Raw genomic sequence first — 18,975 nt, 5'->3', positions numbered from 1 at the left:
TCATATCGGTATCGGTTTAATACAGAAACCCCAACATGCTATGCCTTTTACTGACTAAATGTAGAAGCGAAGGTCCTCCATTAGGCTCGTGAGATGCTATTTATGTGAGTCCATCAAGAGGTAACAAGCCAAATACCAGAAGCTAGTTCTACAGTATCTGGTCATTAATTATTTTAGCCACAGCACTTTCCTGACAACTGCTAAACAAACCTACTAGTACCAGAGCTTTCTCCTGAATTCTGCCGCATTAAAACATTAGCATATCTGTGTGAATAATCTATTTTCATGGCCCCTTTTGTCCCCCAAATTCCCACTTACCTATGTGTTTTGATGTAGTCATCCTTCAAGGGAAAGAGCTGTTCCTCAACCTTATCCCAGCGCTCCAGGCAGCTCCACAGCCAATCGGGGTTTACAACATGGAGATCCTTGCAGTCCTGAGCTTGTCGTACTTTTTCTGTGCCTATTATGAAGTCAAACATAACATTAGTTTTCTCAGAAATACAGAAGACGGTTTTAAGTACACACAGGTTTAGGCAACCCATTTTGTGATCAAACTTAAAGAAAAAGTGCACTCCCCTCCCAATCTAACAATCACAACTGATAGAAGTGAGACTCCAGACAAGATGCAATAAGCTCACTCTTAAGCTGCATGAAGGCATTTGTAGCTTCCTGAAGCACTGGCACCATGTAAGTAGTGCACTAAAATTAGTCCATATGGAAAATCTCTACACCTCCACGTGCACTAAACAATACAAATGCACTTCTGTATTTCATCTCCTTCATTTCCACTTGTCAGAGTCTAAGCGGTAGTGACTCTACAATGCCCTTGAAGCCTAACACTAACTTACCATACTAACTTTCTTACATGTGGTGTCCTGTATACACAGTATACCTATTAACAGCCATCCATCCACTCAACTTCCATTTGTCAGAAGCAGAGGCAAAGCAGACAAATGGATTATTTTATGTCAAAGGCAATAAAGGAAGGTAAGTTAAGCATGGCAGGTTAACATGAAATCCTCATGAAACCACCAACAACGCAGTGTGCAAATAACAGGCAATCTCAAATTCTACCCTCCGGAGAAGCCAGAAAGTTGTCATGACTCTTTGGAAAGAAGCATTAGAAACAGTAAACAAAAAGAAGTGAATAAAATAAAGGTTGAAATTAGCCTTGAAGTGTGGTCTGTTCCCAGAAACAGTTAACTGTCAAAATTCTTAAAAATGTAGTTCTATCCAATTGGAAAAACTAGTTTTAGTATTCATAGTACTTGTTTCAGCATTTATCAAAGAGATCTATGGAGGAGCTGAACTCGGAGACAAAACAACATTACCTAATCTACCATCATTAAATACATATGCAATACAGAAAACGCCCAAGTATTCTAACACTATATATCTGTGCTTGACACTTACACATGGTATTTTCACACTGCACAAATACCGGTGTAGATGGAACATGATAAAGGAACTCTCATCTATGTGACAGTCTGCCTCATAGATGAAAGCCATCACACTTCCCTTTTGTCATATCTGCTTAATATAGAGCATTTCATCTTATTTACACAAAATGCTTAAACCCAAACATTTATCCATATTCTGTCGTAGTGTAAAGACATTCAATATTGCACTACAGTTTTTTCCTTTAGAAACGCAAACGAAAAGTAAATGATGAAGAACTAAAAGGTAGTTTAAATAACAACTTGGCCCTCTCCTCTAGGTTCAGAGCAGAGCTCTCAGAACTGCAGGTAAAGAAGACATCATTCGAACACTAGCCACTCCTGTTGAAGCCCATTGATTCTGCACGAAGGCCCTAGGATTTCTTCTTGCAGATGCTTATATGAAAAACCGATACTCCAGTCTAGTTTACCTTATTAACTAACAACGAAAAAAGTATTCTATGGACTCTTAGATTTTTTTACAAGTTTCTGTAAAGATAGAATTCATGAGCCCATGACTCTTCACACACATGCCTTCAGGAACGGAATCATTGGAAAAAACCAAAATTTTGGAACAATTCTGACAAGGAAACAAGAACAGTAAATTAATTTGATGGTTTGAACCATAGTTCTCCAGCATTTTATCTGCATGACAGTTATTTGACAACATGACTTTACTGGTTTCAAATAAGAAGAAAGTCTTCAAGTACCCATGCTTCTCCAAATCATTTGAAGATGAGAGGAAATAGTTACTAGCAAATACCTAAGGGTCTGTGTACAACCGGAACCAGAATCTACTGGAGTAGACACATAAATGAAAATGCACTTGATAACTGATCTAACTAGTTAGTTCAGTTCGCAGGCTCTAAAAGGCTAAATAAACATGAAGGCACAGGAGATGACTGTCTTTTACCAAAGTGCTGAAAGCTTCCGTTTCCCTACTTTTCTTCCCATAAACCCAATAAAAATACAGGAGCAGGGCTACCTTTTCCTCTATCATAAGATAGAAATATGTTTGTTCTTGGATTTAGATGAATAAAAACAATGTTCTGTGCACAATTACATTTCTTCTATTTTCAGCAACAAATGCAAGCGGTTCCACAGTTCAGAATTGAAGAGCCATATAGTAAATGTAAAGCTCTTCTGCACACTAGTAATGAAAAAGTGTTAAAGAATCCAAGATAAACACAAACACAAAGATGAATATTTAAAGCCCTTTCCAAACCACAAGTTATTTACAAATGCCATATTTTAATTTTTGCCATGAAATAAAAATAAAAGCACTGTCCAGAAAAATATTTGTGGACACATTATAGTTATGCCTGATGAAGACCTTGCATCAAGTCATACGACAGGCTAACAAGACTACCAGCTGGCAGCTTTCTCTTCTCAGTACCTCAGAGCCAGACTCAGAAATAAGCATTGTTTAAGTAGGTAGATAAGGAAGAATGAAATGAGCCATAGTTCATAGTACAACTGGTATTTTAAGTGTCCTGATATTTAATGTATTTAGCAAAACTTGATACAGGCTAGATCACCAGAAGCAAGGAAATATAGCTAAATTCCCATATAGCTTTCAAAGTATAGCAAAATACAATTTGACATATTTTGAAAAAGAAAATAAAAATTCAGAGCTTAAATTAACATATTTCTGCTCTTACCCCACTAGAATTAAGTCACCTGAACAGCTTTATCTACTCCAACAGTAAGTCTCAATACATAAATAAACTACAGCATCTTTCATTTGCTCATGAGGGAACATAACAAGGCTTATGAAAGTGTGGCAACTACTTAGCCAAGTAACGTACACAGCTACAAAAGTGACCATCCTGTGCAGTTTACGGTTGCTTAAAGTCAACAGTAGATGTTTCTAAAACTGAAGGTAGATTTATGCAACCCATAGGTAAATGGAAAGGACCAGAGGATAGCCTTTCCTCACTTAGATGTATGAGAGTGGGTTAGATGATAAACAATGTAGTGTTTTATAGTAATTCAGGTAGAGAGTATTTTCCTCCTCATATAATGAAAAAAAATACCCTGATTTTCTACAGGAACAAGTCTTTATTTATTTTCATAATTCACATATCTATGTCTGCAGAAAACCAAGCTGCCTATCTGCAGAGAAAGAGACAAGTGTATATGAAGAATAAAATAAATTTAAATTGTTCACTACAATAGGCTAGCAAGAATGCTGTAAATACAATCTGAAACAGTATTCATAGCTTGGTGTATGTAATGAACAGCTATGATGTGGTCACTTTGCAGGTGGGAAACCCACCCCTCCAAGGCCTGGGGCATACTTTGTTTCCCACCAACTTCTTCCCTTTTTGTTTACCCTGACAAATTCTTCCTCTCTCCAAAACTCAAAAGCTAATAGTACTTACCCTCACCACTGCCGCAGATTAAGCAACGTAACTACTCGCATGTAACCAGAGGTAAGAAAACAGTCTTCAGATGAAAAAACAAAAACCCATCAGAAAACCAAAACCACAAGAACATTACATTAAAAGGTTATTGAAGAATAAAGGGGTTTTTTTTCCACTCTACATACCTATATTTCTCTACCATTGATACAGAAATAATCACTAAGTGATGATGAAAGATGACAACAGTCTTGTTCATTTGCCAGAAAAGACTTCCAAGTTACCTCCTTTAAAATTAGTTAGTGCAATTTGTTTCTTACTAAACGTAGGGGTCAGCTTCTACATACTGACAATAAAGGTTTTTCACCCCAGCAATTCAAGAATACTGTTCTTGTGATTTCTTGTTTTAATTAGCAGGCAATATTTGAATATAGTGCCAAGTGCAACACCAACATTACATGACTATTTTGAAGGAGAGTCTAGGTCTTGACAAGAAGTCTAAAAAATGTGAACCACTCTGAATTCTTTTCAAAAGAAACTGAAAATTTATTTTAAATGCGTTATTAAACTCGATTCAAATACTGTAAAAGCATAGTAGTATAATCAAAACCTAAAATTATTTTTTTTAAATAAAAATCTACATTAGTGGATAATTCACTAAGAATGTGCAGGAAATTAATAATTCACTAATAAATGTAGAAAACAAGGACGTGCTTATGTATCTATGCAGGGATCCATCTTAGGATCAATACTCTTCAATGTTTTCATAGATATCCTGGATGCAGGACTCGTTCGCTGATGACACAACTAGGGGGAGCTGATGACATTCTTGAGGGCAAAGAAGCCCTGCAAAGGGATCTAAACAAATTGGAGAGCTGGGCACGCACCAACCACAAAGTTTAACAAGGGCAAGTGCTGGGTTTTGCACCTGGCACACGGCAACCCTGGATATACATACACACTGGAGTGTGAGAGGCTGGAGAGCAGCCCTGAAAAAAGTGATATGGCGGTTCTGGTTGCGGGTTCCCTGGCAGCCAAGAGGGCCAACTGTGTCCTCAGGTACACCATTGCTAGCTGGTCAAGAGAAGAGATCGCCCTTCTCTACTCTGCACTGGTGTGGCTCCACTTTGAGTATTGTCTGCAGGTTTGGGTGCTGCAGTATAAAAAGGATATCAAGCTACTGGAGAGAGTCCAGAGGAGGCCACAAAGTGGTGAAGGGTTGAAAGCGGAAATCATACAGCTGAAGACACTTGGTCTGTTCAGCCTGGAGAAGAGGAGACTGACAGGGCACCTCACAGCAGTTTACTGCTTCCTCACAACAGAAGGAGGAGGAGCAGGCAACTGATCTCTTCTTTCGCTCAGAGGGTGGTGGAGCAGTGGAACAGGCTCCCCAGGAAAGTAGCCATGGCATCAAACCTAACAATATTTCAGAAGGATTTGGAGAATGCCCTCAGACACAGTGTGAATATTGGGGTTGTCCTGTGCAGGGAAAGGAGTTGGACTCGATGGCCCTTATAAGTCCCTTCCAACTCAGGTCATTCTGTGATTCTGTGACCTATATTAACACACAACCTCTCTCAAATTATACATTCCAAAAGCCTTCAGGATATATGAAAAACAGCTCAAGGCATGAATGAATTGTAAAAGGGAAAAAAGCTGATGGAAAACTCAAGTATCATTTACCTACCTGTCCTTGCTGCAATGAGATGTGTTGCTTTGTCAGGATCATCAGCACTCACTACTAGATTCTTCACAATTCTAGCTCCAAGTGCTGTTGCGTGATAGTGTTCCCGTGTTTTCTCAATGGGGAAGTTTGTTGGGTAGAGGCCGCTAAATATTATGGTTACATCAGCCAACACTTTACTTTTCAGTTCTGGTACTATTTTTCTGATGTCTGGAATTTCCTCAGTCTCTTTGTTTAGGTATTTATCATACTTCGTGTAATAATCAGTATGAACCCGCACAAGGATCTCTTCGAGGTATATTAAATGGTCGTCATCATCCGTATCATCTTCCTCCTCTTCTTCCTCCATACTCTGGTCTAAGGACTCACCCATTGTAATTCCAGATTGTTCACTATTCTGAGACTCTGTTTCAGCTTCTTTCTTGTCTGCACATCCATTTCCTAAATCACAAAGACTTTCCCGTTCACTTTCTTCTTGTCCTTCAAGATCAGTTTTGTCAGGAATATTTTCACTAGGTAGAGATTGCATGTCCCTAGAATGGTTCACCAGACCATCCATTTTGCCACCCACATCAGTGCAACTCTCTTTCTGCAAATTTTCATCTTGCAGAGGTTGTTTGGATTTCTTCCCACTTCTCTTTTCCTCGTTCTCACTATCAGATACAGAAGCGGATGACTTCCTGGTATCCAATCCACCGTCACTTTCACTGTCACTAGACAGTTCAAAGTCCAATTCATTTGTTGCCTTGTCTTGGGTTTGCTGCTTCTCTATCACTGTTCTATCAACTTGTTCTGAAAACACATGAGACTCTTTTGTATTCGTCAAATCATTAACCACCTCACTGTCCTTTTTTTGTTCAGTGCTATCATTTAAGGAGTCCTGGGAATTAACTTTACTTTGAGAGTTAATATTCCAGTCAGGTGTTTCACTGCTTACAGAAGTACTTCCATTTGCAGTGCAAGTGTCCTTTGTAATTTTCCTGAGACCATTGGTTTGCTCTTCTACACATGTAACATTCTTTATTTCTTCAGCATCTTTTGCTGATGTCACTGCTGAATCCGGTGCCTCTGGTTTTGTAGAATGGTTTACTAAGACACAGGAAGGAAAGAAATAAACTATATGCATATTTTCTCAGCTTTTTTTTAAGATCAGTCAATATTTAATTTTCTTTTTCCTTAACAACACATTTTACACATGCAGTTATACTTCATTATGTTTAAAAATGACATCTAGGCTTTTCAAAGTTAAGACACGTGAAGTGTTGATGATTACTATAAAGAACTTGCAAATCTAACAATCTTCACTTTTGTAAAGGAGCTGTGTAAGCTGGTTTTTTTTTTTTTTTTTTTTTTTAATCACACAGGCCATAAGTAAGTAATTTTTTGTTAGCTATGCAAACATTTAAAGATTTGTCTTGTAGCATGAGTTTTACCATTACATCTCAGGGCACAAACTCATGCTGAGAAAAAAAACCTAAAACATAGGGCTGAATTCACTTCAGAAAGCTCCAATCTAGTTCTGCAACTACAAGACCTTCCTTTATAAATTTCCATTGCTTTCATGCACTTCCCATTTTTCATAACCAAAATATCTGCGTTTTAATAGTTGAAAAAATATACATGTTTTAGCAATACAAAATTGCTGCCCAAGGTTCATTTGAGACTGCTTAAATGCAAGTAAAGGCTAACAGACAGAGGCAGAAAGAAGTTATAGGGTGTGTGTCTTCAGAAGACTGGAGAGACAATTAAACTCCAAATATCCAGAAATTTGCACACAGTCATTCATCAGGAAGACTGGACGAAGTCACCGTACTTAGTCTCCTGTGTACTTGGCCCTGCCCGGCAGTCAAGCATAGATGTCCCATGTCACAGTGGTCTGACTGAGTTTCAGTACCTTATCATTCTTTCCAGCTCTGGTTCATCCTGAACATCTCTAGTTCAACAAGGGTGATGTCACATATAAAATTAGGGCACCCCCCCTTGGCTAAACTGGAAAAACCTGCAATTCTTAGCCATTGTCACTCAATTAACCATGTCATTCAATTACATTTTGCCTTCAAATTAATGCTAACACGGTGATGTATCCCTTCCAAATCCACTATTTGTACTATGCTGCTAAGCCTGCTAAACATAAGCTTCTCGTGTCAAATGCTGGAACATCACATTCAGTAGGTGCTGAAAATCCCACACTAACTTTATTAGCATGACTTAGGCAGGGAGGAAAACAGAGATCAAAACATTTGTTTACAGCAGTATGTTGAGACCAGAGTTTATCAACTACCACTCCAAAAAAGGGCAGGGAATGGGACCTAATTGAGAAAGAAGGAGAAATTGTCCTCTATGTGTTTTTGAAAAATTTGGTGTATTGCCAAATAAACTCTCCAGCCATAGCAGCCAAAACGCTATTACCAGTACCCCACTTTTGCTGTGGTCAGCCACCAAAAGGAAAGCTATTACCGAACAGTCCAGTTTTACTAAGCTACTTGCACTTGTCCTGCAGGAGAGCTCCATCCACTACAATAGTCTAGGATTGTTCATCTGAGTGCAACAGAAATACTAATAAGACTACCACAATGACTCGTATCAATCACAGAAGTGAAAAAAAAAAGTGAAACATGGAAAAAGTTGTAGTTAATTAAAATTAAAGTTAAATTAAAAACTACGTAATTACCTTTCTTCTTCATTTGAACTTCTCTTGAACCAGGAGGTGCATTGATATCTCCTATGCCCTGAAAGTATACATATTTCTTCACAGTTATCAAATTGGGTGCAAACTTCCAAACATCCTCTCTATCATCAATGATGCAAACCATGGAATCCCCACATGGGAAGAGATCTCTAAGAGAGAAAATGATAAAATTAATCCAGTTTTACAAGTTAATCCTATCAATGAAAGCAGTTTCTGTTGATGTTCTGATTACAGGCATGTCTGCAGGACATGCTTATATATGAACTTAAAAAAAAATAACCAGTATTAAAATTACATAACTCAAAACACAACATTCAAATTAAAGTTAACAGAAAAGAAAGCAGCTATTTCTAGTCTATCCCAAAGGCTAGAAGCAGAAACAAACAAGCCTTTGCAAGAACAAAACTTTACAACAATTGGTCTAGTTTTCAAAGTTGATGTTGATGAACAGCCCAAAGCCAACTATCACACTGACAACATAACATCCATATATAAGTAGGAAAAAGACACCAACAGTTTTTGAAGAGTAGATTCACTCAATCTAAGACAAAGGAAGCAAAAAGTACTAATACTTATATCACCTAGGCAGAGGAGAGAGATTACTTAAGACATATACATGCATATGAAAACGGAGCAAGAGAAGAAAAAAAGCTTCTCATTTGCTATGAGGAGGGGGCAGTCATTTTTAGCATTTCATAGAGCTGGATTAAACATATAAACGTTTTAGAAAAAGCTCTTGACTTTGGACTAGAATATGAAGTTAAGGGTCCAGATGACCTACTATAACTTCAAGAAGCACTGCAGAACAGGAGTTGCTGGACGTATAGCACATTTGGAAGCCAGAATACTGGATATTAAAAAATGAATTAATCTCAAACTGACAATCATGGTTTAATTAATAAAACACAACATACAAGTCATTATACAAGATCACAAGCCAAGAAGTGGAAATACGGTGAAGTTATTACAAGAATAAAAAGTATAAGTGAAAACACAATATCACTGATTCACATTCTTATGGTACTACAGAACACCTTAAGTAGATGAAATGCTGCACTAAACATCTTGTTTTACTGAGATGGTGTTGATATTTAAGAGGCTGATAAGGAAGGACTACAAAAATGTTAAGTACAGAGGGAGTAATTGTATTCAGCATATTCCATCTCTTTCTTGTCCTGTTTTGTTTAATGTGTAAGACCCACATACATACCTAAGATTCCCAGTTTTAGAAAATGGATCGATACATTCATCCCTTGACAATATCCGATGAGAAAAAAGCTTCTTTTCAGGGTCCAAAAATCCTTTTGAAAGAAATTACAAAGTTAATGTTAAGATGTTTGTTCTTTGCTTATCTTCCATATAATTTAGCTATTTTAAAACATGCAATAGCAGTTTAACAGACAATTTTAAAGCAAGAGATATTTATTATATGGAGGAGAGGGTAAGCACAGTGGACCAAGTATTTGTAACTAATGCAGTGGGATTAATTTTGAAAAAATAAAAAATTCTTTCAGTATAGCAATAAAATTGAAATTAAAATAGACTTGTCACAGCCAAATAAATTAGGCTGAAAAAGATACAGCAGATGATAGATACACACAATTTTTGCAACATACACTTATCGCTCTACAGGTGGTTCTTTAAAGCTAAACGTTCTCTTTAGCTCATTATACCTAGGCACTGCAGAGAAGTCTCACAAGAACTGGCAATGCATTGCAATACTTAAGCACAATGGTCAAGCCGAGGGACAGTTTCAGCCTGAGCTCTTGCATTTGTAGGTTTTAAGTTGTAGCTCTAACAAATACTTTAATGTGTTTACAAATAGTGAATATATCCTGGAATTCCTAGATATATTTAGGCCCAGTTGCATTAACTTTTCTGACTGCACTCTCTAATAAAAAAGAGACTAAAAACAGAACAGGAGAAGCTGTGCTAGGTAATCTTAAAGCAAGATAAAATGTCATTATTTAGGAAAATCGTGACTTGGGTGTACAGACATATGCACATGCTTCTGAACCTAGACTCCAACAGTGAAGTTCATCTTCATGAGCAGATCAAATCCACAAAATTGCTTATAATCAAACTGGCATTTTGCATGCTAATCTGGATTTTTCATTTTATCGAATTTGTGTTGAAGTTAGCATCAACTTCTGATTATTCTTTTGAATAATACAAGGCAGTCAATAGTTATCTGGGAACAAGGTTTTTTAAGTTTGACTTTATTTTAAATGTTGGCCACCTTACAGGCAGAACCAGACGTTGAAGTGATCTTGGAATATAAGGACTCATTCTTCCAAGGAGCTTTGAGATTTTCACAGAATACATGTTCAACTCCTTTTAGAACTCAGGAGCAGGTTAAGTTGGGTCTTCAAAAACAGAGGGTATAAATAAAAAAAAATTCAGTTATCACTTCTGAAAAGTTGATTCTGTATGTATTTAATATTAATGTGTAATTGAAATAACTTAAAACCCATAAAAGCAATAAAATTCCGAGTTAAGGATAGAAGTCAACCTTAACTCACCCGACTATGCTTAAGAATTGCTGCAAACCCGTAGAATCATCCCCTGTAGTGAGACCCTTGCAGTACCTAGGCATAATGAATTGAGAGAATTAGCTACAAAAATTTATTGCCGTACACACAGATGTTTTACAAACTACATAAGCTACCATACAAGCCACTGTTCTCCCCAAACAAATTCTCTTTTACTAATTATCTGAATACACAGGGATTCTACACTAAATTGGACAGGAGCACACTGATTAAATGGCAAAACCACAAGGCATTCAGTTAGTGTTGTCTAGCTTACACTGTAAGAAAAGGGAAGTTGGACTAAGAAAGCCCAAATATAGAAACCCAGGCTGCCAGAGATTAGAGATGAGGTAGTGTTCTGGAGCTTTTCAATAATGCTCTGGTAAAGACATTAATACTTTCTTCCCCTTGATAACTGACTAAAAATACACTGAGGATACAGCCCACCAGAGGTGCACCTGCAAAGATAAACACCCATCTTAAGAGAGCTGTGGCTGTCAAAAGCTAAGCAACTAGAATTATAATATGGAAAACAGTACTGGTCTTTTAAAGCCTTCTTTCCATGTCTTAAACTGTTCGGTGTCTTTTGGATGTTGCCTAGCCAACTGAATCAATATAAGAGACATAATCCTGATGTTTTCATATTTTAGGGAAGCATTATCAACCATTTCATTTGTCATATATTATTTGTTTTCTCCAATAGTATGTTGATATCATTCTTAACTCTTTGAAAAGGCTACATTGACTATTCACTAACCTATTTAGCAATTCTACTCCATGCAAGAGCAAACAAGATGCCAAGGAGCATCTGAAAAAATAAAAACTCCACATTAAAGGTAAACGTAGGCACACCCTCCAAGATAAAAATAAGTAAAGACCAAATTTAAACTTTACTAAAAAATACTTTCAGTACCAAAAAGAAAGAGGAAGGCTGTACCGCCCTCAAAAGGGAAGTCTTGTCACGACCCACATACTGAAAGATTTAAAATTTTATGATAGCACACACCTTCAGCAACGAAGCTGCAGGTTTCAGATGTATGAAACTTCCAAAGTGGCATTTTCTTTAAGAAAAGTCAATACAGACCATCAAAAAGTATCTATTCATATGATGTAACTTTTCTGCAGGAGTACTCTGCTGCAAATTTCTACGACTTAAGAGCAATTAAAGGTCTATGGATAAATTCAAAGTACACAGGAACAGCAAAAGCGTTCCTGAGATGCACTCCTAATTTTGTTTCATTTATTTACTCCTGTCCATTTCCCACCACAACCTGAAAAGTGATTACGATTACCATTAGATGCCTTAGTGTTGTTGACGAGTAATGTTTTTGAACAGATTTTGTTTTTTTTAATTGGAGAAGTACCGGTTTATATAAATTCCAGCAGAAGGACAACTGCTGATTAATTTCTCATTTTATAAGCATATTCAAAAAAATTAAGAGTCTTTCGTAAAGTCAAAATTATTGAAGACAAACCTTTGCTGTTTCAAATCAAAACTGAGCTTCCATTTACTCTTATAAACTAGACAATGTGCTAAATATGCCTTTAAGTAGTTTCTTGAACAAACTGAAGACAGCATCAGTATCCTTTGACTGTCATATTACAAGGGACTCTTCAGTAGACTTACCGAGCAGGGACTGTTGCCCTTGGAGGTTTTTTTTTTTTCCAGTATCTCAGGCTAGGTCTTTGCACATACAGTCTTATCATGCTGTATCACCTGATCTTATACAGTTTCTTTGAAAAGCAAACTTGTAAATAAGACTTATAAAATTGAAGTAAAAACCATCACAAGATACAATGTTCAAAAGTAACTAACCCATACTGGGGGTTGGAACTAGATGATCTTTAAGGTCCCTTCCAACCCAAACTATTCTGTGATTCTGTCTCAAAACCTTAGAGACAGAATGAATTAAAAAGCAATGCCTAGTAGAAGCAATATAACACTAGGATCCAACAGGAATTGTAATAAGTCCTGTTTAAAAAGAAACCTAAAATTGAATTTCTCAGGTCACCTCTAGTTCTACTTCAGGTCCTACTTTAGAACCTGGGAAGAGTTGTTGAACCAATCTTTTAATAGCATTGGAGACCTTCTGACACTGGTTATTATATATACACACATATTCTGTCAATTATTTATTGAAATACATACTGCAATATATTTGCTGTAACAAAGCAGAGAGATTAATACCCTCCTCAGCTTAGTCCTACTTTCTACATTTCACTATAAATCAAGAGTGATTTCACATTGCATTATTATTGACTAGTGGCTTCCAAATTCAAAATTCAGTGGCATTGATTTTTACAACCAGCATTTAAGCTGACTTTGGTACTAAATGCAACAAAAATTTCCTTATCCAGAGTAGAAAAAAAAATTAAGGAACAACTAGTGAAAATAATTATGTAGAAGAGTATACAATGCTCTAGATTATAAAATCCCAAACCTCATCTTCATAAACATACTACAAGATACCACTTTGTAAATATGTCAAACTAAGAAAGTTTAGGATAAATGACTTCGGCATGCATAAACGGTGCTTACAAATATCAACTAAGCCCACTTAACAGCAGAAAGGAGCCAACTGGGATGAGAGAAAAGGACTGGTAAGATGTCATCCCTTTGTAAAATGAGGAAAAAGCCTTTCATGACACGGAAGGAGCAGCTCAAGAGTTCAGATTACACAAAGAAATATAGGATGTACATTGAGAACCTAAGAAAACAACCTTTTTCTTATGAAAACAATTCTTGGGATTTTATTACAAGTCCTCCGTTTACGTAAGGTCGAGGAGAAAACTGTAAAATATTAAACAGACAGCTCTCTGTGAGAAATCATTTAACCAATACTGCCATCAAGTGTTCTCTCTATGTATCAGCTATATATTTCTGTTACTCCACCTTGCTTACACAGGAATGTGGACCAAAGGTTAATATCAACTGTTTGTTCATATCAACATAATTCAGCTGAAACTATCATCACTGTACAAGCAATCCATTTGTAGTTTGGATGCTTTTGATGAGGTCAGGCAGCTTCAGGCAAAACTTAAGAACACTGGGGATGTCAGGAAGCTCATTTGGTGGCTATTCTCTCTATGGAACGGATGTAGTAGATCAAGTATCATGCACACAAGGAGGCTTGTCACACAATACGTATCATTTTGTGCCAGCATGAGGACTGCAGGGTAATCAAAATTTTAGCTCAGCAATTAAAATGAGCAAATCACACACTTGGCTCTGAAGCATAAGGTCTTCTGACCTTATTTGGTATGCTTCTTCTGACCTTAGGACACATGCAGGTTTTGGCACATAGATCCAAGTGAGAAAGATTGCCCACCCATTTAATTACTACCAAGTGTTTAGACGTACTATGTAAGAAAACCATTTCCCTTTTACTACATAAGAAATAATCACACTCTAAGGAGGCCAGCAGGGTACAAAAGTCTTAATGCATTAGCAGTACACAACGCATAATCAACAAGAAGACTGAGAGCTTTGTGCTTCAAAAACTGTCAGCCTCTGGCCTGGACAGGCGCACACTCTCCTGGGTTGAAAAATGGTTGGATGGCTGGGCCCAGAGAGTGGTGGTCAATGGAGTTAACTCCAGCTGGAGGCCAGTCACAAGTGGAGTTCCTCAGGGCTCAGTACTGGGTCCAGCCCTGTTCAATGTCTTTATCAATGACCTGGATGAAGGCATTGAGTGCACCCTTAGCAAGTTTGCAGATGACACTAAGCTAGGTGGAAGTGTGGATCTGCTGGAAGGTAGGGAGGCTCTGCAAAGGGATCTGAACAGGCTGGACCACTGGGCTGAGACCAATGGCATGAGGTTTAACAAGGCCAAACGCCAGGTCCTACACTTTGGGCACAAGAACCCTATGCAGTGCTACAGACTAGGGGAACAGTGGCTGGAACACTGCCTAAAGGAGAAGGACCTGGGGGTGTTGGTTGACAGCTGACTGAACATGAGCCAACAGTGTGCCCAGGTGGCCAAGAAGGCCAATGGCATCTTGGCTTGTATCAGAAATGGGGTCACCAGCAGGTCCAGGGAGGTTATTCTCCCTCTGTACTCGACACTAGTGAGACCGCAACTTGAGTACTGTGTTCAGTTCTGGGCCCCTCACCACTAGAGGGATGTTGAGGCTCTGAAGCGTGTCCAGAGAAGAGCAACGAAGCTGGCAAGGGGGCTGGAGAACAAGTGTTACAAGGAGTGGCTGAGAGAGCTGGGGTTGTTTAGCCTGGAGAAGAGGAGGCTGAGGGGAGACTTTATTGCTCTCTACAACTACCTGAAAGGAGGTTGTGGAGAGGAGGGAGCTGGCCTTTTCTCCCAAGTGACAGGGGACAGGACAAGGGGGAATGGCCTGAAGCTCCGCCAGGGGAGGTTCCGGCTGGACATTAGGAAAAAATTTTTCACGGAAAGGGTCACTGGGCACTGGAACAGGCTGCCCAGGGAGTTGGCTGAGTCACCTTCCTTGGAGATGTTTAAGGGACGGGTGGACGAGGTGCTGAGAGGCATGGTTTAGGGAGTGTTAGGAATTGTTGGACTCAATGACCCAGTGGGTCCCTTCCAGCCTAGTGATTCTATGATTCTATGACCTTCTGCAGCTTATTTAATATGCATAAATAATTGTCTAATTACAAAATTATTTTCTAAACTGTTCTAACTCTTTTGGAATTTTCCTTTCTTAACAAGAAGCAGGATCATTGGGATTGTGTTGCTCAAGACACTCATGGCAACATGACACAAAAAAGTAGATCTGAGAGACAACATAAAAAAAGCCAGGAGACATGGAAGAGCAGCAAGGATGGTTTGGCATGCAGAGTCATAAACATAAAATATTATATTGTCTTGGTCCTACAGACTTAAAGGAAAGCCTGAATTGAATGTTCCTTTAAAGAATATAATTTTCAAGATGCAGTGAAAGCCAATGTCACAGTTTAAACACAGTCACACTTCTAACATGAATTTGACCCATACGCTTGCATAACAGGGTAGGTTTCTTATGCACTTGTTAGAGAAAACATTTCAGCCAATGACCCATACATAGACTACTATTGGTATAATTTAAATGCAAGTTTTCAGGTACAAGGGCAAAATATTTCTAAACTCTTGAGAAGAGTATGTAAAAACACTGCTAGATCTGTGCTTTTCCTCAAATAAGCGCATCATACATCTCAATGTAAATCGACTTCTAGCAGCCAAACTTTCTCTAGTGAAAGGAAACAGCAAGTGGGAGGTGTTTCCCACAGAAGACAATTTCTGTTCTTCATTTTTATAGAGCTATTGCTTTAGATTTCTACAAGCGATGCTGCAGATCATTTTTAAGCCCATCAGCATCATTTCTTACTTAACTCAATAGGAAAGCACTAGTTGCCAATACCACAATCTGGTTCCCTAACCAACAGAAAAGAAAAAAAAAAAAGCACATCTGATGGGGAAAAAAAGGATTATTTCTAAAATTACAGGTCATACAGGCACTACCTTGTAAACAAGCCAACAATTCTGCTAACAGGACTATTTATAAAAAGTGGTTTTGCACAAAACAAATTCAAAATACTTAAGAACAAGCACAGAAAAAAAAGCTAGTTATGAGTACGAAGGCTGATTACATAAATATTGTTAAACGTAACATACAACTCACCTGCAATTGTATGTGCATACAGTCTGCTGCCAAAAGTAAAAACATGTAATTCATACAGCTTGGCAATTTTTTCCAGGAATTCCTTACAATGAGGACGCAAACGTGTATGCAACATTGGCTCACCTCGACCTAACTGGAAATGAAATATTCCCTAGAAGAAAAAGCATGTTTCATTATCAAAATACCAAACAAAACCACCAGCATTCCAGAAGTCCTCTCTTCTAACAGTTCCACTACATTTATTTGGCCTGCTAAATCAATTTTCAGCTATAAAGATTATGTGGGCGAATAAAATCCAAAGTACATTTTTGCTCTGTGCCAGGCAGTCTAACATTAAGTTAGGAAAGAAGCCGCACTGCTGAAAAGTTTGTTATTAAGTTAACTTTCACTCAAATCTTTACTTATGACAAACCAATGTGATAAAAACAAGTTTTTAGATTTCCCAGGAAGATCAGGATCTCACTCCAATTGGTACTAGTCAGTGAACTTCACTCAGACTAGTTCCAGTACATACTGATCTCAGAGAAAGACTTAGTTGGGTGAAAAGAAATGCCTGTAGAAATATGCCTCCAAACCAGGAAGGAAGTTCACAGATAAAGATCCCAGTTAAAAATCTCAATTGCTTTTAAAAAGTTTTTTCCCCAAGATGCATTTATATAGATGAAGACAGCCTTTCAAACACATAAGGTCTTTTACTCTTTAGGCAGAATATTCCCTTTCCTCTTAATTGCAAAGTACATTTTTGCTAGCAGGTGTGAACATACACTAAACCTACTGGACAAGAGAATGGCAAGAGGAAAGAGGAACTAAGCAACTGCAGTCTGCACAATACCAGACCTTTAATTTGAACCCTCCTGTATTAGACACGGCACATTCCAATGTACTTCTTGCTTTAAAGTTCCCAAATTGGCAATACTACAAGCACTAGTCCCTATCAGTTCAAGAAGCGTTTCATGAAGAAACGGAAGAGCAACACCCAAACTCCCCCTCAAAAAATGAAACTGAAAGAAACAAGGATTAGACATTAGTGGAATGACAGAAATGGTAGCACACAGGACTTTAAACAGTAATTCACTATACGTGCCTCAGACTTGGAGGGGGAAAAAACAACCTTATTACTGAGTACTCAGCCTGTGATTTGTAAAGCAAGAAAAGCAGGATTAAAAATAGCTATCGGAAACTTCTTGCTTAAAGTGACTAGAATGGGAAAGTGCAGGAAAGCATCAATGGAAGAAAGAAAACTGTCAATTTAAACGTAGAGAAAAAAGGAATATATTTCAGAAGACTTGTTTCTCATTTTCTGTTATTATCCAACCACAATTTCACCTAACCACAGAATGTTTTCTTATAGAATCATCATTTAAATATTGTTAGAAATATTCCTGTTATTACTTTAGCTTGAAAGATAACACCAAATACTAACCTTATTAGACATTTGTTGGCAGTGCTGTTCTGTAGTATGGATCAGCGTCTGGTCCAAATCTACCATGAGCACCAGTTTTCGATTTCGATGTAGTCGCTGTTGATCTTCTCTTCCTAGCTGCTCAGCTTGCTGTAACAAAATATTCACAACTAAGCTTAGCTTAGAAGAAAGAAATTAGGCATGCTGTCTTTTATGTACTGTAGACTTCAGAAGTTCTGCTACAAGCTAACTGTAATATTTCAACATAACCGCAGCGATGTCAGCTTTATCTGCAGTGACTTTTCTACAGAAAAAAACCCAAATCTACTCACAGATCTTTCTGAGTCAGATCTGACTCTTAATATTGACAAACTCATCACAACAAGTTTCAAATTTAATTAATAAGTAGTCACTGTATGAGGCCAAGAGTTTTGAGAGGAAATAGCAGCATCTTTCAGTACACAAAGGACAAGTCCGTTGGTAGGTCTGAAAACTTTGGCTGCTACATATCATTTGGCTGACAACACTGGGCTGAGTACAAAACTGAAGCGACAAATTAGTTCAACTGTCAACCCAAGTTTAATACTTGCCTTCAGATATAAATAGATAGATCATGTAGTTCTGTGTGGGCGCAGATATCAAAGACCTTATACTTCACACACACACACACACATATATATTCACTTTACTCCAGCAAATCTGAATTTTGAAGCTGCAGCGTTACCCATCAGATAGCTAAACTTTAAAGCAAAGTTACTTAGAACATTATGAAGAAGCAGGAGCCAAGCATAATTTTCCCTGTGAAATGCTCCTTTAAGTTGAGGACACTTCTGGTTGCTTATATTTTCACATTTCTTCTCATTGGGGTTCTTCCAAGAGTTACAAAAAAAGGTGAGCAGCAACATTAAAAGGTATAAAAAGATCAAGTGGGTGAGAAAGATAAACAGAATCTTTATCTTCAAAATAAGTATGCCTTTTTTTCTAAATAAGCTGAGAGATGAACAAGCATATTTGATAACTCGGAGGAATGGATTATTTGAAAAATTATGAAATTAATTTAACATACAGGTAAGTTCAAACAAATTAGCTTTACTGTATCTATTGGATCGATTTCAAGATGAAAAGTGAAGCTTGAGTTCAAAGACATTGCTGGCTTTGAACACATTTCAGCTAGTGGAAACTGAACTTTCCACAAACTGCTCATTCTTAGAGACAAAAATATCACAGTAATAAATTTTC

At 37.7% G+C, this 18,975-nt stretch overlaps 1 protein-coding gene across 2 annotated transcripts in view; it reads right to left on the bottom strand.

Annotated features, from left to right (window-relative positions):
* The window catches only part of CTDP1 (CTD phosphatase subunit 1), a 91,604-nt gene that overhangs the window by 52,212 nt on the left and 20,417 nt on the right, over positions 1-18,975 (bottom strand). For both annotated transcript variants that reach the window (XM_054060819.1, XM_009556931.2), the window contains exons 4-9: positions 17,758-17,886; positions 16,335-16,485; positions 9,383-9,473; positions 8,155-8,321; positions 5,487-6,572; positions 319-460 (exon numbers count right to left, since the gene is read on the bottom strand). In XM_054060819.1, coding sequence (XP_053916794.1) covers positions 319-460; positions 5,487-6,572; positions 8,155-8,321; positions 9,383-9,473; positions 16,335-16,485; positions 17,758-17,886 — 1,766 coding nt within the window. The remainder of the gene's footprint in view (positions 1-318; positions 461-5,486; positions 6,573-8,154; positions 8,322-9,382; positions 9,474-16,334; positions 16,486-17,757; positions 17,887-18,975) is intronic.

Source organism: Cuculus canorus, chromosome 2 (genome assembly GCF_017976375.1).
Source record: "Cuculus canorus isolate bCucCan1 chromosome 2, bCucCan1.pri, whole genome shotgun sequence".
NCBI lineage: Eukaryota > Metazoa > Chordata > Aves > Cuculiformes > Cuculidae > Cuculus > Cuculus canorus.
The sequence above is the reverse complement of the archived record's forward strand: the minus strand, read 5'-3'. Positions and strand labels throughout refer to the sequence as shown.